A 23,499-nucleotide genomic window follows, 5' to 3' on the forward strand; every position below is an offset into this window, starting at 1 on the left:
GCTTTTTTTTTTTTTTTTCTTACAGCGCATTGAGTTCTGCGTCCTGATTGGCTGTAGATCATTGTCAGTCAGTCTCGTGCTGTGTCTCCTGTACAGTACAGAATGCGTTCAGCTTGTCAAGTTAACATAAATCTTCTATGCTAGCTGTGTGACTCTGAAGTGCTGTACTGTATGTTTGCAAGTTTTCTCCCCAACAAACACAACAATTTTGACGAAACGTTTTGCACCGTCAAAGGCAACCGCGGGCGCTTTTGGTTTCATTCTATAATACTGGACTTATTTTTCTACGAATGTTTTATCATTGAGAGTTTAAATAAGAGAGAAAAGTGTAAAAATGTTCGTGCCTGTCTGAGAAAAGTGTATAAAGTGTGTAGTGAGGGGTTTTACAGCCTTAAAACATCTATAATAATTGTAAAAAAAAATAATAATAATAATAAAGTTGGCTACTTCGCGGATTTCACCTATCGCGGGTTATTTTTGGAACGTATAATTCCCGCGATAAACAAGGGACCAGTATGCCCACTTTTAATTTATTTTTAATTAATTAAACACCTTTAATGGTTTTTTTCAGTCTGGTTTTGTTCTTACTTGCACCAGATTATATATTTTTTATATATTTTTTTTAATTGTGATTTTCTTTGTATAACTTTCCTAATACAATCCACCCATCCATTTTCTATCTAGGCCTGTGGGGGCTGGAGCCTATACCAGCAGGGCAGGAGGCAGGGTACACTCTGAATAGGTTGCAGGTTTGTAAAAGAGCACATAGAGAAAGTCCCACATTTATGCACTGCAGTGCATAAATTTAGACTCACCACTTCTAAAATGTATGTCTTTTGGACTCTGGGAGAAAGCTGAGACTAAACTGGAGAGCAGCCATACAGGCACTAGGAGAGCATGCAAAAACAGACAAGGGCCTGAGCTAGCTAGTGGATTAGAAACTAGGACCTTCGCACAAGGCAAAGATGACACTGAGCCGCTCTTGGCTAATATTCTGTATTCCCGTCAGTCCATCTGCCTCCGCTTTAAAGTACTTTGGGTCAGCTCCATTTTCACCTCTTATGCACTGTGGAGTCAACATGATATGTTATTAAGAATCCATATGATGTCTATTGCTTTGTTTTGTTTTTTATCCATTTAAATTTCCATTTGCATTTTGGTCATCTGATAAGGTGCAGAGTTGTGTTTTTCAGTGCTTGGCGACTCAGACAACTATTTTCCAAACCCTGGGTTTCTGACATCATTTTATAGAACAGCATCAGAGTGATAACAACTTCAGTCATTGTACAGTCTTTACTAACTAAACATAATTTAAGAATTAAAACATAGCTTTATACTTTAAATATGCTGGTACAATTTAGTACAAAAATAAAAGGCAGAGAAATGCTTCCGTACACAAACACCATCACGTCATCAGTCACTTACTGACACTCAGAAACAGAAGAATCCTGAGTGAACCAGTTTGGTATAGTATCCAGCTATATAACAAAGAAGAAATTAGAAATACTGTATGATAATTTACTTTTGCCTTTTACATGGGGGCCACGGTGAAGGCTGAGGTGGGAGTATCCATTGAAGCTGAACCGCCACTAGATGGTGCTTTGGATCCACAGGGGAAAAAAAGAAGTCCAAAATGTAACTGATCTGTTTGCCTTTTTGCACACAAATACAAAAGTCTTTACTATAATCCAGGTTATTCATGCAAATGTGTCATTTTTGAAAGAAGAAGGTAGTCCAAATGGTGCCTCTTGTGATACCAGCATGTCTGTGATGAGTTCACCTTCCTTGCGTTGACTCAAAAAGTTACATAAAGGAAGAATATCCCACTTTTTCTTCGGATGTCCTCTTGTGGCCACAGCTGGTAGCCGTACAAAAAATGTCCGGAGCAAACTGTCTTTATAATTCTGATATATGAATACACTCTCTTTATCTCATATACACACATAATAACGAATCACATTCACTCAGTTCTTTTCTTGATTTGTTTTCTGCTCGTAAAGACAGCGTGTGCTATGATTTATCCCCTTGGAGAACCTGCAAAAAAAATCAGCGTTTATAAAACAGTTTTAGATTTCCATGTATTTGTGTTAGCAGCATGTGTACGCGTGCATGTTTGTGATTTGATTGGAATGATGATGCTTACCTACCTGGTTGCGAACTTTGTGGGATTTCTGCATCAGCACTCTCCATTGATCATACAACTTCATGGACATGCTGCTACAACCGTAGGCGTGTTTCCGCACCCAGCCGAAGAACTGCTTCAGCTCCCTGCGCAAGGTGGAGTTGGAGTCTCCGCTGGATTTTGAGTCGCAGGAGCCTGACATCATTCTCTCTGCAGGGAGGAGAAACCAGTAAAAAGGTATTAGGCATAGAAAAGGAGTGTGTGTGTGAATGAAGCTTGTAATAAGAAAGTGCTTTGAGTATTCAAATTGAGTCGAAAAGCCCTATATTAAGTACCAGTCCATTTACCATCTGACAAAACTTTAGTATAGAGTCTATACTATAAACTCTTATCAGGACATTGCACATTGGATAAAAACCCCTTGGATGTCAAGAGACACTTTACACTCATTGGATAGCAGTTCCTCAGTCACAGGGTTGGCTTGCCCTAAAGTAAGGGATTAAAGTGGGTGGGATTGATCTGGAACAGCATTCTGGCACTTTTAATAAATGAGTAATCAAATCTGAAGATTAGGCTGATACATAATGCCGAGGGAGTTAAATGTCTGTGTTGCAGTCTGGCATTGCTTTCAGCTGCCAGCGTGGACACGAGATCCCACACCCCACTTCACCCTCAAATCAGTTTTTAATTCCTGTGTTATGTTCACCTGAGGTGTCAATGTTGCGTCTGCGGTACTTTAGCATCTAGCTAGCACTGCAGAAGGGGAGCTAGCATAAAGATGTAACTTTTCAGTCAGCGCAGGTGTTTCTGTGCAGCATCTCATGCATGGTGTCTTGGACGCTTAATGTATTTCCCAAGGAGAGGAAGATAAGGACTTTTCAGCAAGTATTATACTTTTAATGTCCTAATTCATTCTTTTTTCATGATGTGAAATCTATTTCTAAACAAAATGAAGCAGGATTTTGTGTTATTCAACATTTGCATTAAAAATATTACGTTAAGAAATTCAGTACAGTTTAATAGAGGCTAAACTGGTTAGTTTTCATGCTATGAAGTTACAGTAACGCAGGGTCAGTGTTAAGTTACATGAAGGGCAGCAGATAACAATTTGAATTCAAGCCGATGATGCTGATGAGACTCATTCACCAAATTTTTACTTTTATACTGGCTTTATCCCGTCTAGACGTCAGAAATCAGCCATACAGTTTATTTAACATCTCCTTATATCAATTTGAATTCAACTGGATGCACCTGGATAAATCAAAAAAGCAGCAGTGATTCAACTTCTCAAGAAGATGACTTATTTAAAAGGGCTTAACTGAACCTCAAATGATCAAAACACATGCAGAAAACATCAAACATGGAAAGGTCATACTGTGCGTGCAGCAAAGTAAGGAGCTGCTGCTGATTCTGTTATTGTAGCTGTGGTGCTGGTATGGTAAATGGTAAATGGTTTGCACAGTTTGAATTTTGAGGTTATACACTAACAGTTAGTGACTAACTGTATATTCTGGGCTTATGCCATGCAAAACACCAAGGCAGAATTTTCACCTGGCTCAAATTTGGGGCTGAAAGTTTAAAGTAGTTATAATGGCAAAGGGAAATAAGCAAGTAATGCTCCAGTATGTTAAGAATCTGCAGAGCAGTACTCAAGCAAATGCAATTTTTCACTGTCAAAGACTTTTAAAAAAAGACAGATGAGTGACTGAAAAGACTTTGAGGAGAGAAGGGGAGACAGGATTAAACCCCCCTCCCTGATTTGTGCTTTTTCAGCTTGCCCTTGCAGAAACCCTTCCAGAAAATGGAAAAAAAAAATCAAGGTTTTATGAACTGGGTTTTGTTTTCATAGTTGTGGTCTTTATTCCGATCAGTTATGATAACATTTTGCACAGCAGTTATGTCTGGGGAAGAAACAACCACAAGTGCTCACTACTTTGTGAACATGAGTAATGTTTTTTGAATTTTTTGTTGGTTCTGAAATTGTTTATTTTACAACCTATTGCAAGTAAAACATTATCAAAGTCTGGTTTGATTTTGTAATGTCAGGTTGGGCAAAGATTGCATTATGTTACATTGATGGTTAGGTTATTATTTTTTATTGTCTTTGACTGGATTTGTCTAACATAAGTAAAACTGCCAGTGCTATAAAAAACAACCTGGAAGACTGACCAAGAAGTGTATAAAACAGTACCACTGAGACATTGAGGCTGCCAGTTTTCAACAGCAGGAGCGATCTGTGGGATATGCACCCTATGATGCCTTAAAATGCTCTTAAAAACCTCAATAATGGACAAAAAATGACTTCTGAGTGCCCTTCTGACTGTGTACGAGTGTGTGCTCACCACTGTGGGGTGTGGAAGCAGCAGTCGGGTGGCTCCACTCACTCCAGATGCCAGCCTTGCGAGAACCGTAAATGCCCACGGGATTACATCGAACCTGGAGAAAATACATCATTAGAAAGGCTGAAAGCTACTCTGAAGTACTTAATCATTACACATCGAGACATATCCAACGTACCTGGACGAAATATACCGTTCCAGGTCTCAGTCCAGCCAGTCTACAAGAGGTCTGATTCCCAACATCCTCCATCACCTACATGACAAATCAAAGACACAAACACAAAAGCGCTGAGCGCTGGAGGTCTGACCACAGTATTAAATACCAATGGGCAAAAACTAAAACACAGGACCAAATCAAGATGCAGAAAACACAACCGCAAACCATGTACAGACCCAAACATGCATGAACCTCACATTGTTTGGTGGCTGCTGATCAGCATGTTTATGAAACTATTTTAATGTAACCGTGCCTGCTGGGTAAAATCTGTTCTCTATTATTTATTACAGAGCTGGATATGCTGGGACACACACACAGCAGCGCTTACAGGTACTCATGCAAACAGCATAACTGAAGACAGGCAAATAGAGAAGAAGAAAGGCACACATGCTGCAATTAATAATCTTGTCTAATAATCCTCACTTTCTCTCTGGCATCAGTCTATAAACACTTGTTAAAAAGGACTCAAACAAAAAACAGAACATGGAAATTACTGGCATCAAAAGTCTAATGATGTGATGTGGGGGAGCCAAACAGGCAGAAGTTACAGCTGAGCGTCTTACAGACATATTGAAGACATTAACAGCTGAGATGTATCCCTCCATTCCTCAGCATGACCTCATGATTAGGGCTGGTTCAGAGGGAAATGGTGCTTTGTTTTCACCATCGACCCTTTAAAACCACTCTGTGTCGAGTCTCCAGCTCTCCTCCTTCAAAATCATATCATCCCTCCTCCGCCTTGCTCCACTCCCCGCCTTTTCTTTTTCCACTTTGCGAGTCAAGACTTGCTTATATTACATCGGTGTAATTCCCCCTTAATTACAGGAGAATCTTCACTCTTACCCAGAGGAAAATGATTTCTGGGAAGCACCATCTGCGCGTCTTAAGGTTTTACACTGTGTTTTTCATTCATTAAAGGCTCGTGCGGAGTTACACATACAGTGGCTTTGGGCTGTAGCTTCTAGATTTATGACTAATGAAAATTTTTGACCAGCCCAACTATTAACTCATCTGGCAGAGGAGGCCTCAATCAGGCTACATCAGAGGTGATTACAGCACAAGGATGAGAAACAGCTGGGACAGTGCTGCTGTTATACAGAAAGAGACAAAGAGAACAGATTTGCATCCTTATAGCTATGGATTCTTGTCCTCTACCTTCCAGTCTTGGCTGTCCTCCAGCCTGTAGCGGATTTGGTATTTGGCCTGAAACAGGAAGTCTTTGAGAGCAGGCGGGGCCTCCCAGCGAACGCTCAGCTGGTCCTCCAACTGCCCGACGCGACTGACGGTCACACCCGATGGAGGGTCTGTGGTCACTGGAGAAGGAGGAATGGCATCAGGACATTAAGCATCACATGCAGAACTGATAATGAAAAACATAGTGAATATATTTAGGTCCTGTAGTGCAGGTGGAAACTGCTTCAACATCTGCACACAAAACGTCTGATCAGTGGCATGCCACATGATGTTTATCCGTTACTTTGATAGTGGCAAACATACAGAAAGTGCAGGAAGACAGAAACAGAACGCGTGGATGTAATGGTTCCATCTTTTTATGTCTTAACCAACAGTTAATAGCTGTTCATGAGAGATTACCCGACTCATACATTTGATTCCCTGCTGTAAGCTGTTGCCTGTATTACTAATGTATGTGTTATAAAGAAATCAAGATAGGAAATAGTCTGCTCTGCGAGAGAGGCAAATACTGCCTTGAATTTTATCAAATAGCTCTAACAGATGCTGTGGCTGACTAGAGGTTGATTTGAACCACTAATCTGAATTAAAACATTAATGTCACAAGCATTTTTTCTAGTAAAACAAAGCGTATTACAACAACAAAACTCTTTGCTTAGGGCCTTTTCTCTACTTCCTTATGTTTACACGACCAAGCAATCCATTCAATTTCAATTTTAAGCAGTAGGAGTGATGTCTTTATGTGTAACAACACATTGAAAGATTGCTCAGTGTTGCCGGAGGTTTGAGGTCTCTAGGCGCCTTTTAGTTTTGCAGAGTTGACTTGTGTGAGCTGGAAGAGGCATGTTCATCTGACAACAATTATCTTTTCAGCAAACAAACATGTGGTGACTGAGCATTATATTAACTTTTCTCGTTTTGGGGCTTTTGAGATCATTTCAGTATCTACTTCAGCTCCTTTTTTTCAGAATGCCATCATTGAATAGCTAGTAAATAAACAAGCTGATCAGAGGGAAGAAGAAGAAGATGGGAAAGATTCAGTGCAGGAAAAAATGGGAGTTGACACAAGAGGCTTTTTTCTTGAGAGAGATTATACAGTAAACCTAAGAGTAAAATAAGATTACTAATACTTTATTGGACACACATAGGGCTCAATGCAATTATAGCCAATGACATCTGCAGATGGAAACATAGGTTTTGTTAAAGTACACTGTAAAAAATACTTCCTTTTGTACAGGAAACTTTACTGTTAAAGTCTACCTTCTGTACTCTGCAACAACAGTTTCTTACTGTATATAATATTTTTAAACCTGTATTTCATATAAGCTTCACTGCTTTCTGGCTATCATTACACTGTAAATGTAACTGCATGTGCTACGGACACAAGTCCTGGGCACTTGATTTTATCCACCTTTGGCAAAGGGACTGAAAATACCTGCATGCAAAGATGGCCCAGTGCTTTTTTCCATATATCATTTTTCTTCTGGCTCATATGTCCACAACTATAAGAACGGTTTATAGGCGTATTCAAGACACTGAAGATGCACGCAGGCTATATGCAACTATAGGGGTCTTGACCAAACCATGAAACCACACAGAACATCCACAGCAGTCAGACTAATTGCAGCACAACGGAAATAAACACGAGAACATGTGTAAAATAATGATTTGAATGTAAACATTTATATTCCCATAAGTTCTTGCGCTTGCCAAAGAAAAATATTTCATTATGTGCAGTAGCTTGCTCTTAACTTCTTTTCCTCAAAGGCATCAGAAGTTACAGTATTCGTCCGCATTCACCAAAAAACGGTACATTGCTGTAATTTTACACCAATTTGTTGCAGTGTTTTAACTGAAATAATTGATTTTATGCCACGGTTGATAACAAATGTATCTCTTTCACAATGCAAAACCAACATTCGACATGGGTTTTTGTGTCATTTTCTTGAAATGTGAGATTTCTTTTTTCCAGTTACATAATAATAAGGACCAAGGAGATCATTTTCTTTCTTTTGAATCGTGTTCTTCTATCCACTAAGTCATTTCCTTTTGATTTACTCAATAAAGGTAACAACTTAAAAATCAACAGAGACAATTTCTTTGTCCCGTGTTAAACTTCTAGAAAAGAGTGTTCCTGTTTCCTCACACTGTGATTGTTAGGCATGTGGCAAAAAACAGGGCTCGCAGGACTCGAGGCTTTAAAATAACAGAATATATATTGAATATGTGAATATATATAATACAGCATCTTTGTTCAAGATGCTAGAATTGAGCATAATTTAAAGTTATGACAGTAAACTATTGTTAATTGAAAAACTCTTTTTAACATCTATTTAAAAAAGAAAGACAAATGTTCCAGTATTAACAGATAAAACACACTGGGGCAATAACAGAATGATAGAAAAGTGTCAAATTGTTAGAAGAAAATGCTTATATATATATATATATATATATATATATATATATATATATATATATATATATATATATATATATAAGGGCGTTGTTGGAATGCTACTACGCAAGTAACCCTGGCGGAAGGGGCTACATGAATAGGATGAGGGACCTATGGATTCTTCGATACCCAACATCCACAATGACGGCGAAACAACTAGTAGCTCAGTGTTCCAACATTCGAAAGAAGGGACTGCTCTCACAGCTAGAGATTGACGAGGTACAACACAAATGCTACGGCAAGGAGGAGTCAGGACGCCAGGGAAGGTAGTCAGAACTGAGGGGATTGAACTACCAGAAGGCAACATTGCAGACATAGAGGACAGTTACAAGTACCTGGGGATCCCGCAGGCAAATGGGAACCATGAAGAGGCCGCTAGAAAGGCTGCAACCACCAAGTACCTGCAGAGGGTCAGGCAAGTCCTGAGGAGTCAGCTGAATGGTAAGAACAAGATCCGGGCCATCAACACATACGCCCTGCCCGTGATCAGGTACCCTGCTGGGGTAATAGGCTGGCCAAAGGAGGAGATAGAAGCCACTGACATAAAGACAAGAAAGCTCCTGACCATGCATGGAGGGTTTCACCCCAAGTCCAGCACCCTGAGGCTGTACGCTAAGCGGAAGGAAGGGGGCCGGGGACTGGTGAGTGTCAGCACCACAGTCCAGGATGAGACAAGGAACATCCAAGAATACATTGGGAAGATGGCCCCAACTGACCGAGTGCTCAGTGAATACCTCAGGCAGCAGAAACCCAAGAAAGAGGAGGGAGACGAGGAACCATCATGGAAGGACAGGCCCCTGCACGGTATGTACCACCGGCAGATAGAGGAGGTGGCTGATATCCAGAAATCCTACCAGTGGCTGGACAAAGCTGGACTGAAAGACAGCACAGAGGCACTAATCATGGCAGCACAAGAACAAGCTCTGAGTACAAGATCCATAGAGGCTGGGGTCTATCACACCAGGCAAGACCCCAGGTGCAGGCTGTGTAAAGATGCCCCAGAGACAATCCAGCACATAACAGCAGGGTGCAAGATGCTAGCAGGCAAGGCATACATGGAACGCCATAACCAAGTGGCCGGCATAGTGTACAGGAACATCTGTGCCGAGTATAACCTAGAAGTCCCGAGGTCAAAATGGGAGATGCCCCCAAGGGTGGTGGAGAATGACCGAGCTAAGATCCTGTGGGACTTCCAGATACAGACGGACAAAATGGTGGTGGCTAACCAACCGGACATAGTGGTGGTAGACAAACAGAAGAAGACGGCCGTAGTGATCGATGTAGCGGTTCCGAATGACAGCAATATCAGGAAGAAGGAACACGAGAAGCTGGAGAAATACCAAGGGCTCAGAGAAGCGCTCGAGAGGATGTGGAGGGTGAAGGTAACGGTGGTCCCCGTGGTAATCGGAGCACTAGGTGCGGTGACTCCCAAGCTAGGCGAGTGGCTCCAGCAGATCCCGGGAATAACATCGGAGATCTCTGTCCAGAAGAGCGCAGTCCTGGGAACAGCTAAGATATTATATGGTAATGGTATTGTTCTCAGTCAACAGCAAATGTGTCACCCTGAGCATTATATGCATTTGGCAGTAAAAGTCAATGAGACGTGACAGATTACGGATGAATCATCGTTAACATATGCCTTTCCTCAACACGTCATCATTTCAGAGTCAGCGATGCAAGTTTCCTCTAGCCTCTCTGTTCAGAGGATTCCCTGTGAGTAAGAAATGCAAGGGAAACTGTAGGTGTTTCCGCCTCGCCTTCATAGCTGATCAGACATGACCATATACTCCAGTGAGTCACGGCACCCCGATGCAGGTGTGGTTGGTTGCTGTGTTTCATGACACGCTGCTGCTGTTGTGGTAACTACTTGAATAAAAAAGGGAGGCCAGTGCAGAAACCTCCCACTCTCTCTGCCTCTGTCTCTATACTGTTACCAGGACCTGCCCAGCCCTCAGGGTGTGTAAACAGGTGCGTGCATGCATACATTAGGAAGAAGAAAGGGATTACAACTTGATGGACACTTGTTTCCTTGCCAATGACGTGTTCACCTTCGAAACTCCATATGGGCTTCTTCCAGTATATTGTCAGGAACATGTCAGGAGTAAACCAGGTGAAGAGTTCTTAGCTAATCAGGTTGTATTATTTCCGGCCCATGTCATAAAGCCTCAAAGCCCAAACTTTTCAAGCCTCGGGCGTCTACGGCCGCCTCAGAAACAGGATTAGTCCCAAGGATCAGCCAGGAACATTCCTAGACTAGATAAAAGGGGGTTATAAGGTGGTGTGCATGTGTGTTTTTTCACATTTGTGTATGTGTGTGTGTCCAGTGAGCATGAGTAAAAAGAAAACAAGCTCATCAAAAGGGAGGGCGTTTCCAGTCATCACACAACTTTGCCTATCCAGGTGTCAGCATGCATGTGACTGAATGTGTGCATGTGTGTCTGTATGTGTGAGTGAGTGTTGAGGATAATGATGTATGCTCCGTTGGCTTAAACCGCACTAAGCTAGGCATAACAAAGCTTTAAAAGGAATTGCCTCTCAGTTTCTATCAGCGAGAAGCCGGATCAGTGCTTGTGAACAACTTTCTTTAAAAGGCAGAATTCACAGAAGTCAAGCCAATGACCTGTCGGTGGAAATAAAAGTTGTTTCAATCACAGGTACTGACTTGGGGGCCACAAGATAAATCGAAAAGGAGTCTTGAGATGATGAACCTGGCAAAGAATCAGCGGCTTAGTCTCACTGAGGAGCTTTAACGTTATTTAAAAATCCCCCCACCCCTCCAAAACCATCTGATAGTATCTTCTAATCTATACTATGTAGTGTGTATATTGTATAGAGTTGAACCGAGTATAGAATACTGTATATGATATTTACACTTTAAGAAATGCCTTAATAAAATGTGGCAAAGAAATTTGACATAATGGTAACAAATTAGAGTGAAAATCGCTCTTTACGAAAAATACAGCATTTTATTTTTTTACATCTTTTTTACCTTCCTGTTGGATTAGAAAGCACTCTCATATTCCTCAAATCAGTATGAAGCAACTGAGACTTTCAGCTTAGTTTAAGATAAGACTAGAAACAGACAAATTCATTAGGTATCCTGGCTTTGTGCAGACTTGAAGTAACTGCTGCTGGCTAAGAAAAGTTTTGGCAAATAACCTCCTGTAAAACCACAAATTGGTGTCGTTACACTATGTTTTAAACAAATGCGATGCATTTTAGTGGCACTTGAAGGTATGTTTTAGATTTAGCATTCTTAATGACAAGGGAAGCTAGCTGCACAGCAAAGAAGGTGGTCTAGATAGTTTCTTGTCACTCTCAGTAAGAAAGATAAAGGCTGTATTTCCATAACTGTGGGAGTGTGACTTTAAACTAGCCTGGACTGGACAAATTGGCGGTACTAGAATTGGCTAATTTTGTTAGAAAACATCATGGCGTCCTGCGTCAGGTACAGTGTTTTCTCAAAGTTTGCTGTTGGTCTTGTTCTATTTGTAAAAATTACAGTGTTTCATCTTTAATGTTTTGAATCAGTTATTTTCTCATGTTTAATCTTGGTTTTGCTGTGAATGTTCAAATAGTGAATTAGCACAAGGAAATTCACTCAGTGGTTGAACCTCTGGCAGATTGGATGAAAGATCAGGTAGACATTTTTTCCTTCTGAAGGCTAACAAGCCTGAAAGGTTGCTGCAAATCATCCTAGATTACAGCCAGAGGCCTCATCGACACTGAGATCAAGGCTCTCAGAGCAGCAGATGAAGCACAAGGGTCAAAGCGAACTTCTTCTCACACTCACCCACGTCTAGGATGTCAAGGGTGATGACATCAGAGGTAGCCCAGCCTAGCTGGTTTGAGGCCTCCACCCAGATCTCGTAAGGTGTGAAGAGGTGCAGGTCCTGGGTGATGCTGCAGGAGTACGGCTGTGTATGAGTGTAATCTGCACACTCTTTCTCTGTCCCATACCATCTGAAAGAAAAACAAAAAATACTGAACTCCACACAGCATTCAATAATGATCCTTCTAAAACACAATTTATTCCATGACGTGGTACAAGTTGCTAATTTATCCAGCTCTAGCATTTCTCTCAAATCTTTATACCAATTGAAATTGAATACAAACTATCTGTAGGTGCAGCATATAGACTTATTTTCCTTTTGGTGTTTTAAAACGGTTGATTCTTCTTATTATTTTTATTTAAAATCTATATATTTTATAGCGCTTATACCCCATATGAAAATCATTTTTAAATGTTTTGCTTCCACACTGAACCAACGTCTCATGACACTACTATTATTGAACAGCGTTCACTCTGGGTATCATGTGTGTTATTGTTCTTGAAAATAAATCCAGTGGTATTTGGATTTGTTTCCACCTCTACTTAGACTTCTTTCATGGGATTTTCTAAGGAATGTCAGTATTGTAAAAAAAACCCAAAAAAATCTTATGAAATATACTGATTTTAACTGAAAACATTTGCGGTGGGCTTACTCGTTTAAAACCTTGGCTGCATTTTCATGTTTTATTTTGTTTTTCACTTCATCCATTAAGTTAGGCTACTGAGAAATGTTACTAACTGGCCAAAAGCCCTCTGTGCCAACTGGACAGTCATAGCACAATAGTAGTAAGTAAGCATGAAAGGTCTCGATGCTTGCTTAACAATCCAGTTAAGGAAATCCCAGAGAGTTGATTGTGTTCATCTGGATGCAATGTTTTTAGTGGGATAAAGCTTTCATCACTCATCCAAGTGAATTCTTCAGTCTCTAAGACTAAAGAAATCACTTGGATGAGTGAAAATGCTGCATCCAGATGAAAAGAATCAACTTTCTGGGTGAAAGGCTTTCTTTTTTTCCCAGCATGGCGTTGATAGGTCCACTATAAGACCAACTGTACAACTACTGAAAGACTTTTTTTAAAAATGGTTTAGGTTTCTCGGACAATGTTGGAAGAATCTATTGCTGTGAAAGTTATTCCTTTTCTGCTTTTGCTTTGTGTGAAAAGTGAAGCTTTGGCTGTCTTGTTCAGGTTGTCTCATTCACACTCTGTGAGCATAACTCTGGTTTGGGGTGTTGCTGTTGTTGCTCTGAGGCTTAGAGGTTTGATGGTGGGTTTGCAGTGGTGGATTCCTGTTTTTCCATGAAGTAGTTTTGCTCTTTCTTGTCCCTTAGTTGATCATTGCCCCTTAGATCATTGATTTTTTCTATCCACGAATCGTGCAAACCAAAGTAAATATGTTGGTCAAGTCAAGACAAAACTGTCTGATTAGTAACTGCAACGTTTAGAACAGTGATGTAATGAACAGTAACTATCTGCTTGTCCAAAGCTGAACATTCTCACATATAGCACACAAGCAGAGATTATCTGTCACAGATGTGTTCTTACTAATGGAACTACTCCCTTTGGTTTAGGAAAATGGGTGTCGGCTTTCTAGAGTGACACATGATAGCCACCAGCTAACTGTTCTCACATGGGTTCATTTGGATACTACACAAACTGTGTATTAGGGAGCTGGCAGGATAAAGTGTGCTTAATTTGCAGTCCGAATGATTCAGATGTTTGCATTCTCGTGCAAAGCTGTGTGTGTGTAGGTAATGTGTAGATAGTAGTGTAATTGATTTAGATCATTTAAAAAACTGTGAATTGAGTCACTTGTAAAAGTTAAGCTGCAGTGCGTGTGTGCATACCTGAGTTTATACTTGAGCTTGTACTGCGTGCTGATATTAGTCTCTCCTTTTCCCCCCGGGGCCCAGCTACAAGTCAGGTCTTTGGTGTTCCTGGACCAACAGGTCAGATTGATTGGCTTCACTGGAGGCACTGGGAGACAATGGGGTGAAGATGGACAGAGAGTAGGACGAAGACAGAGGGTGGGGGAAATTTGTGAAGAGAAAAGAGAGGAGAAAAAACATGGCAAAGGAGAAATGATGAGTGAGGGTACAAAGTGATATTCCTCTGAAATAGCTGTTGTTTTGGGGTTTTTGTTACTGGTGTGTGTATGTGCATGTTCATCTCTCAGAACACAAGGTGCTCAGGTCTAGTGTCACACAGAGATGAAGATCTTGTTGATTGCATCTTTCTGTGTGTGTGTTAGAGAGAGCGTGTTTATGGTTTTGTGTTCTTGCAGTTCTAGTAAGCATTCTCATCACGGTTAATAATAGTAGTAAAAGCTCTTTAAACTTACTGTAATGAAAAAAGACCAAAGAATACAAAAGGTAATGAACACAGATCGCATTTTAAAGACTTAAATGATGTAGAACATTATTATCAACACCAAGTTAAGTGATTTATATAATTTGGTTTCTTCACTTATCTCTCACTATGTTTCTAAATCCAAACATAAAGTACACAGGCTATACTCACTGGACACTTTATTAGGTACACTTTGCTAGTACTGGCTAGGCCCCCTTTTACCTTCAGAACTGTCGTAATGCTTCATGGCACAGATTCAACAAAGTGCTGGAAACATTCCCCAGTTTTAGCCCCTGTGGACACGAGAGCTTCACCCAGTTGCTGCACATCCCCGATGTGAATCTCCTGTTTCTTTACATCCCAGAAGTGATCTATTGGGTTTAGATTTAGTGACTGTGGAGGTCATTGAAGTACATTATTTAGAGAGATTATTTGAGCTTTGTGACATGGTATGTTATCCTGCTGAGAACATCCATCATCAGAGGACGGTGGTCAGCAACTACACTCGGCGGGGGCTGTGATGTTTAAACGATCCTCGTTTGGTGCTTTGGGATCCGGAGTATTCTAAGAAAATATCCCCCACACAATTACACCACCACTGCCAGCAGACTGAACCACTGATACAAAGCAGGACGGATCCATGCTTTGATGTTCTGCTCCTACCATGTGAATCTTGCAGCAGAAACTCATCAGACCAGACAACATTTTTCCAGTTGTTTATGTCCAATTTTAGTGAGCCGTGTGAATTGTTGGTTCAGTTTTCTGTTCTTAGCTGACAAAAGTGGCGCCTGGTGCGGTCTTTTGCCACTGTAGCCCATCTGCTTTAATGTTGAACATGCTGTGCGATCCAAGATGCTCTTTTTCATACCTCGCTGCAATAAGTTGTTATTTGAGTTACATTGTTACAGTCTGGCCATTCTCCTCTGACATTTGACATCAACAAGGCTTTTTCACCCAGAGAAATGCCATTCATTTCTCTTTTTCAGACCATTCTCTGTAAACCTAGAGAAGCTTGTGTCCCAGTAGATTAGTAATTTTAAAATGCTCTGCAACCAACAGCCACGTCACATTTAAAGTCACCTTCTTCTCAGCAAGTTGTGCTGACCATGTCTGCATGCCTAATGAGTTGCTGCCATATGATTGGCTGATTAGATAAATGGGTATACCTAGCAAAGTGGCCAATGAGCGTATGTTTTTTTCCAGGACCCACACCTGCCAGTTCCCTGCCATAATAACATGGATGGCATTACTAAGTCTTGCCACCCTGTTAGTGAGATTATTGCTATTTAACTGTCACTATTCAAGTCCTTATATGTCTACTTGTATTCTGGCTACAAAAATAAGCACATTTTTCATAGTCTCATACTGTTTCAGAGCAAACAGGAATACGCCATATTAGAGTTGTCATAAGCCCCAAATCAGTAAGTTCTATGAAGTTTACTGTACCAATAAAAAAAAGAAAAACAGTACGTCTCAAAACTGTAGAAGTACAGACATGTGTGTTTGTGCGTGTGTAAAATGTCAGGCCCATACTTTATGAGTGATAGTGCGAGTAATGGACCACACAGGTGGTTAAAGCGTCGGGCAATAGAGGCCTCTCGCTGGGCCTGAAGGCAGGAACACTAAACATAAAATACAGCTACAAATGTGCAGGGACACTTAAAAATCTGCCCACTACCTGGTTGCTGTTTCCTTTTACTCCCATTTCCTTTTCATTCCATTCATCTCTTTGGTGTATTGCTCCTCTAAGTCCTCGCCTGCACTTATACATTTATGTAACATTTCCTCGTAGCGAAGCAGAGAAGCAGATGCAGAGAATCGTCAGAGGAATAAGATTATTTTAAAGTTATACATTTTATACTTCAACTTACTGCCAACATAGAGACAGGAGCCAGCCAGTATGTGTCCCTTGTGATTGTGACAGACAAGGTTGTCACCAGATGTTTGCTTGGAGGCATTGAGTCCTGCCAGCGTCACACTGAGGTTAGTCGCGCTAAGCACTCTGTAGAAGGAGCTGGGCAGCTGTTGACCATTCAGTGTCCAGAAAAGCGAGCTGGCGTGGACGCCAAGTTCGGGGTGGACCCAGCAGCTGGCTGTCAGGTTAGACCCAATGCGAAGTACAGGGTCCTGAGGGTAGATGATTGCTACATCTGGAGGAGGGTGGGAGGACATGGATATTAGAGGGAGTATGTCTTTCGAATGGTTTTAAAGTTTAGGCTAATATTTGAAAAAGTTACTGCCTGTGTTCAAGGGGCACTTCAGATGTACTAAAGTGTAGCTGAAGACAAAATATCCAATTATCTGCTGGAACCTTTATTAACAGTTTCAGAATTGTGCCCTACTTCCCTTTCATTTTTGGAGCCTAGTGACTTCGCTCTCGGCCCCTCAACTTTCTGATAATGCTCTGGTGCTTTTCACCACCTCCAGCTGGATAATGTTGCTCTATTTCAAATTCCTGTTCCCTGCTTTCCAGAACCACTCAGTCCTGCACCGTGCTCTCAGGTTTAGTGTTTCTTGGCTCTAGTGGAGCTTTGTTAGCAGGGCAGTGCTTATCTTGTAAGCTGAAGGCATGCTGTTTCTGGTCATAACATGGACATGTCCTAACATATTAGTCAACGTGTTTTTATCATCTTGAGACACTGCTCTGGTTCTTTTACTCGGAATCTGTTTCCAGCATAAAGTCCCTCACCCACAGATGGGTTCTGACTCGTCAGACTCCATCGACAGCTAAACTGGTCCTGCTGCAATGTGGATATGAGGGGCTGCCAGGCATGTTAGCAGAATCCCTGGCAATTTTATTTCACAGCTCCACTCCAACAGCTTCCTGAGCCTCTTACTACAAAGCCACACTGTACACCCTACAAGCCTTTTCCCCCCTCACTGAAACCCCTAACAGAATGCTACACAGTGCCACCATCAATATATGCTTGATGCCATGCCTGTGCAGGGTTTTACACTCTGTGCTCCCTGAGCTCATGAGCACAGGAGTTCAAGAGTAGCAAAGATAAGTTTCAGTATTTATGGAATGCAATGGCTGAGCGTGAATCAACTTATTGTGAACAGTGAGACCACTGAGGCACACACAAATCCATATGGAATCTCATCAATGGTGGAGTTAGACACTCCCATGGTTGTAGCTTGGTTGATTTTGCATGCCTGTCTCAGCATATGCATTCATGTTTGGCCACCACATGTAGCTGCGGGCCAATGTCTTCATTCTTGAAACCCCTGAAATGGCCTCATGAAGTTGTACTTGTGCTGGAATTATCAAAAGGCTTTCCCACAGTATGAAGCCCTCATCCACACATCTTCTACCTCCAACTCACGTTGTCGCCTTACGTAGCACTGCATGTAAACTCTACAGGGCACCACATCACAGTCAGCCCAGTCCTATGTCTGATTCACCTGTAAAGGTTTGCTGTGCCTGGTTTGCAGTGGAAATCTACTGAGTTGTCAAATTTAAGCCTTCCTTATATTCCATGACGTAAACACAGGCTGCCCAGCATTTTAGCTGCTGTAAGTTGTGTGATGCCCTATTTTCCTCTAAAAGTCAGATCAGCTCTTTTTGGTATGTCACTATCACCCTGTGTTTTGGCAATTAGGTATTAATTCTTTTGTTCTTATTTTACGTGTAAGCAGAAAACGATGGGCAAAGCCTCATTCCACAGCCTCAATCCTTAGTTTGTGTTCCAACAGTGCTGCCCTGCCCAGCGCATCACATTTGAAACATCACTGTCATGAAGGTGGTTTGCTGCCCCCTTGCTGTACCGCGACAGTGGGTTTGCTCACTGTCTGCTGCATGGTTGGCTAGCTCAACTCCCTGCTCCAATCTGATTTTGTCCTCTGCTTGTGGTGGCTGATTTCTGCACACCATCCTCAGTGAAGCCACATTTCAAATTCCCGCACTGAGAAGAAATGGCTTTTTTTGTACATTACTTGAAATTTGTTGAAGAAAATTCAGAAGAAAATGAACTCTGAGTCAGTTTTTCTTGTTTTTCTGTAAATCCACCAAATGAAAACAATCCAAATGTTAAAGCATTAATGGGACAACTGGCATTGCACTGATTAGTTAGTGCTATTTGTGAAGAAATGTAGTTAATGTTTGGGATTCACAGGTTTGCCAGCCTGTTATATAACAATTTACCAGTGAGCAAAAGATAACTGCTTATTTGTGCCATATTTGTTGCCCGTTAAGGAACCTCGTCCTGTTGTAGATTATAGCTTTGGTACCTGTTTAGGACTGTTTGTTTTATATAATAGCCTCGCCTCTGTCAGTGCGCCCCAGGGCAGCTGTGGCTACAATGTAGCTTGCCATCACCAGTGTGTGAATGTGTGTGCGAATGGGTGAATGACTGAATGTAGTGTGAAGCGCTTTGGGGTCCTTAGGGACTAGAAAAGCGCTATACAAATGCAGGACATTTACCATTTACCATAATTGTTGAAGGTTGCGAGACCCACTTCTGCTGAAATATAAGTTTTAATATAGAAAAAGCACAGCCAACATAGCATGACACTGATTACTTTTGTTTTGCCCTCATTTAGACCCCTAACAGAACGTTAGAGTAGCAATAATTAAAATCTTACTGAGAAAAAACCCTCCAAAGTTTTTCTTTTTTCCAGTGTCCTGTCTAAACCATCTGCTTCATGATTCTGTGACAAAAATCTGCAACTAATAAGGGATGAAATGTCTGAATTGGATTATCTCTCACAATCAAGCAAATGTGCATGCTTGTGCATGCTGAGCTTCATGCTGTAGTATGTAGTGCAAATGCTTCTATGTAAAATTATTTGGGCAATGCAGAGTTTGCGCTATTTTGCGATAAAACATCTGACAGAAAGAGCACAGACATGCGCTAATGCAGTTTCGTTAGATCTCTTAACCCTCCCTCTCTCACTTGCATTAGCTAACACTGACGCAGTTCAGTTTCGTTGCGTTTTTGTATTTTTAGTTGTTTTAGCAAAGAAGCTGCTAAATGGTCAGAGAAAGAGTTTAGCTGTTTATCTCTTTATCTTATCTGACAACTGAAAGTCAAACAGTGGAGCTTTGATCTCACTACACGTGAACAAAATGATAAAGGAACAAAAAAAGATGGGGATATGGAAGAGAAGAGAGGAGACAAGAGGAGACGAGAGTTGAAAAAAATGACGCTAAGTCCAACGTATTGAAAAGCGCGGAACTGTGGAAAACCTTTTATGAAGGAATGAGCGAGGAACACTGACTGAGAGCATCAATACTTTGTTAGACCTCTGTAAATCTGTGCCCGGGGCCACATCTATTCAGCTGCCAGCCACCTTGCGCTTACAGACAATGTTGTGGGTCTTTTATGGAGGAGTCGCCTTTGAACAAGCGAAATCAACTGTAACTCCGCTCCAATATTAATATGGTAACCCCATCTTGAGCTCTGACACAACACTTGCACACATTTATGCACACACAAATGAACACAAACAAACACTTGCACAGAGGCTGGGTTGTCTTTGTCACCGGATACAGTGAACTGCGATCCATCTGAATAACAATCAGTGTTTATGTATTCCAGGCACTGAGGACATTGCCCCTGAGCAGGGTGCGAAGCCCCTTTAACACTCCTTCAAACACGGCGGTTCTAGACGAAATTACTGCTGTTTATTGCCTCTTGGACACACTCACTGGAGGAAATGGTTTGTAAAATATTATTTGTTTGGAGAGGTTGAGGCAACTCGAAACACAGCTCTCATTGGGGCAGGAGACGAGCTTAAGCCTGCGATGGAGATGGATGAAGTTACGGGGCGAGTTCAGCCGAGGAAAAGTTTTGAACTTTTGTTTGAGAGTGAAAGGTCTCCAGTGGACTTAAGCGGTATTGAGGCTGTCAGTCTTCAAAGGTACATGCCACCTCCTCTTTGTATTAAAAAGCTCCTCTCACTCATTCATGCAACGCTTGAAAGGCAGCCAATACTTTTCTCTGTCTGCTTAATAGAAGTACATGTGGAACTTTTTGAGGGGCCGCTTGGACAAGCCAAGTGAAAGAAGTCACGCAACATTTAGTGACAATGAGCCATGCAACGTCGTTGGTAAAGAGACCGAGGAAACAGCAACGGATGTTATTTGTTTCTCTTGAGTTTTTTTGTTTTTTTACAGGTTTACATTTGAGTTATTTAACTGATGGTCTTATCGAGAGAGATTAAATTAGCTTATCTTAGTTTAAATAGGGCGCACAAAAGGAAAATATAGGATAGAATAAGTTTGTTTCTGATTAAAAGTCTGTTTTGTTTTTAAAAAAAAGTTTTAAAAAAATATGATAATATCCTACATAAACGTCTCATTGTTTGTTCACAGAAAACTAAAAATGTAAAAGTTTATGAGCTGCAATGAAAACTAATTATATGTTAGTGCAAAAAAAATCCACATTTAAACTGTTTTACTATGGTGGCATTCGTAAACCGCAGCATAGTCAGTGAAAGGGAAGCAAAGTCCATTATTACAATGAATAACATGGTAATGACCGATTATGTCGTATAATAAACAGCAGGGTGGCTTATGATCAGGGCCCATTGTCTCCTTTAAGCCCTTAAAACTGTAGTTTCTTTTATTAGTGCCTTTGAAACAGGATGAATAGCAGGAGATCCTCACAGTGGAGCTGCTGTTTGCCAGCAAGCTCGCCATAAAAACTAATCCAACCACTTAAAGAGTGAAATGGACATAACTTTGATTTATTTAGATTATTGTGCATTAAGCTGGTGGTTAACATTCTCCACAACCCCAGCAGATGATGTCATTGTGTTGATGCGGTTCGTAAAGCCCCCATGCTCTCCATGTGTTTAACGAGTTATGGCCTGACTTGTTGAAAATCAGCCTCATGGGAGATGAGTTCTCTCTGCAGGGAAACGACCAGTTTACTACAGCAGGAGCCCATCTATAACATGAGCTGTCAAGTGGACAAAGTGGCCGTTTTCTTTTTTCGTTTTTTTAAATGTATCCAGAAAGCCAGCAAAGTGGATCCAGTATGTGTCCCAAGGAAGTGACCTGCTGTTATGTAAGGCAACTTAGGAAAGAATCCGTGGAATTGGTGTTATTTTAGATTGGAAACACATTGTAAAACAGTATTATTAAAAAAAAAAAAAAGACCCCTGCAATTCCTGCATGTTCTTATATGGGGTTCATACAATATTTCTTGTATGGAAACTATTTGTGGTCAACTATTTTTACTCTACTTGATATGAGCATAATATTTATTAGATTTATCCTTCTGTGTGTTTTTTCCAATGACTAATATTTCTTCTTAAGTAATTGTGTCCCACGTGGTATCACTAAAACACTGTTGTGCAAAAAAAAAACTGCATTTCCCCCTTCAAAATCGTATTACTACAGCGTAATAATCCAATATTAACTTGCCTAATACATTTCTAAAACGTTTTACTGTAGTAGCAGCAAAAGTCTATTTTTACAACATATTTATCGCCAGAATCAAACATACCGGAGCAGGACTTACACTGTCACATGGTGCTGGTGTTTACATTGGGATATTAGGGTGACACTTGGTTTGCATTGATTTCTTCCGAAAACTACATGAATATTAAATTAAAAAATAAAATTAAAAATTAGAATAAAATAAAATAAAACATAACAAACATATATAGCCAAACCCCCCAAAGCCTTCCCCAGCACTATCGTAACTTTGCGCATCGATGGACATCTGTGTGCAACTTACGTGTGGACAAGGACACCACGCCGGGAATGTGCAGCGTGAGGAAAATCAAGCAGAAATCCAAGACGCCTTTCATTTTCCACCAATTACTTTTCTTTATGTCTTGACTTCTCGTCCTCGTGTTGTTGCTCTGTCGCCTTTTTTTCCCGATCGATCCTGGATACAAATTACGCACAGCAGAAAGAGGAAAAACACCACGGGTTCCAGGACCGGATTTTATTAACTCTCGGGACTGAAGAAGCGCACTAGAAAAAGTGTGACCAAGTGTGGAGGCAAAAAAATCACCCTCTGATAAGTCTTGGAGTAACTTGTCCTCATTAAAGCCAAAAAAAAAAGCGTGGGCATTACCACGTCCTGTTTGCAGTCTTCTCCCTTCTTAATGCTTCCTGCAGCTAAATCATACACAAGTTCATACTTTTTAAGCCCCTCCCCTCTCTCTCGCTCTCTCTTGCTCTCTGTCTCTCTTCCCACACAGTCGCCAGTCATTTCCCCCTCTTTCCGTCCTTTCCCTGCTTTTTTTCTTTCTCTCTCTCTAAGGCTCTCCCCCCTTGAGTGATGGTTAGAGCCATTCACTTTCACTGAATCACTCTGTCTCTGTTACTTTCCATGCCTCGGGTCTGTGCTTTACAATTTTTCACCATATGAGGCTATTGAGTTAGTGAGTGCTACAGGAAAGGTTGCCAAAGCTAAATCTTGTCTCTCCATTTTAATCCTTGTGTCAATGAGGAGATTCTTTTTCTTCCTAACAGACTCCCAAGTGAATTATGACATTTCCTCATTAATTCTTGCCGAGTTCTGCTCAGATATTTAACAGTGTTATATTATGACGTAATGATAACTGTATCCCTTAATCCTTTTAAATAAATTCCTAAGATCTTTTAATGTGCAATTTTTGTTTTCTTTTGTTTGGTTTGTTGCAGGGATGTTACCATTGAAACGTGTATCTTTGTTCAGCCTGTGGATAGGGAATATTTTCATTTTATTGTTATTTTTTAATCTGCATTGATCGGTCTTGGAGCAAACATCTAGCCTACAGCTGTTCCACTTTTTGGGCACACTGGCATCAAAAATTAAATTGTTTAGCATTAAAAGGGAAATTAGCTTTAGAGACTCTTTTATGTTGGCCACCAGGGTTTATTCAACGGGAATGCACGTGACGGAAATATGAAAAACTCGTTCCTTAACATTAACAGTTCCAGCTCTATTGTAGTGAAACTGCCAGCCACTATGGCTAGACACTGAATAAGCAATAGTCAAAACACAGAGCTGCCAAACACCCACAGACTGCTTCACTCACTGCTGATTTATTT

The 23,499-nt window shown here is 40.9% G+C and overlaps 1 protein-coding gene across 2 annotated transcripts; it reads right to left on the minus strand.

Annotated features, from left to right (window-relative positions):
- Nucleotides 1–1,227: 1,227 nt before the first annotated feature.
- crlf1a (cytokine receptor-like factor 1a) lies at nt 1,228–22,592 on the minus strand. Of its 2 annotated transcripts, none has more exons than XM_026152865.1 (9): nt 22,193–22,592; nt 16,376–16,654; nt 14,003–14,132; nt 12,118–12,287; nt 5,834–5,991; nt 4,640–4,714; nt 4,465–4,558; nt 2,148–2,332; nt 1,228–2,034 (listed from the first exon to the last, which is right to left on the minus strand). In XM_026152865.1, exons 1-9 carry the CDS (start codon nt 22,263–22,265, stop codon nt 2,011–2,013), a joined length of 1,188 nt encoding a protein of 395 aa, XP_026008650.1. In that variant the 5' UTR covers nt 22,266–22,592; the 3' UTR covers nt 1,228–2,010. The 2 variants fall into 2 exon arrangements, with proteins under 2 accessions (XP_026008650.1, XP_026008651.1); XM_026152866.1 differs by having other exon boundaries at nt 2,144–2,332.
- Between the last annotated feature and the right edge of the window lie 907 nt (nt 22,593–23,499).

Source organism: Astatotilapia calliptera, chromosome 19 (genome assembly GCF_900246225.1).
Source record: "Astatotilapia calliptera chromosome 19, fAstCal1.2, whole genome shotgun sequence".
In the NCBI taxonomy this organism is placed as follows: Eukaryota; Metazoa; Chordata; class Actinopteri; order Cichliformes; family Cichlidae; genus Astatotilapia; species Astatotilapia calliptera.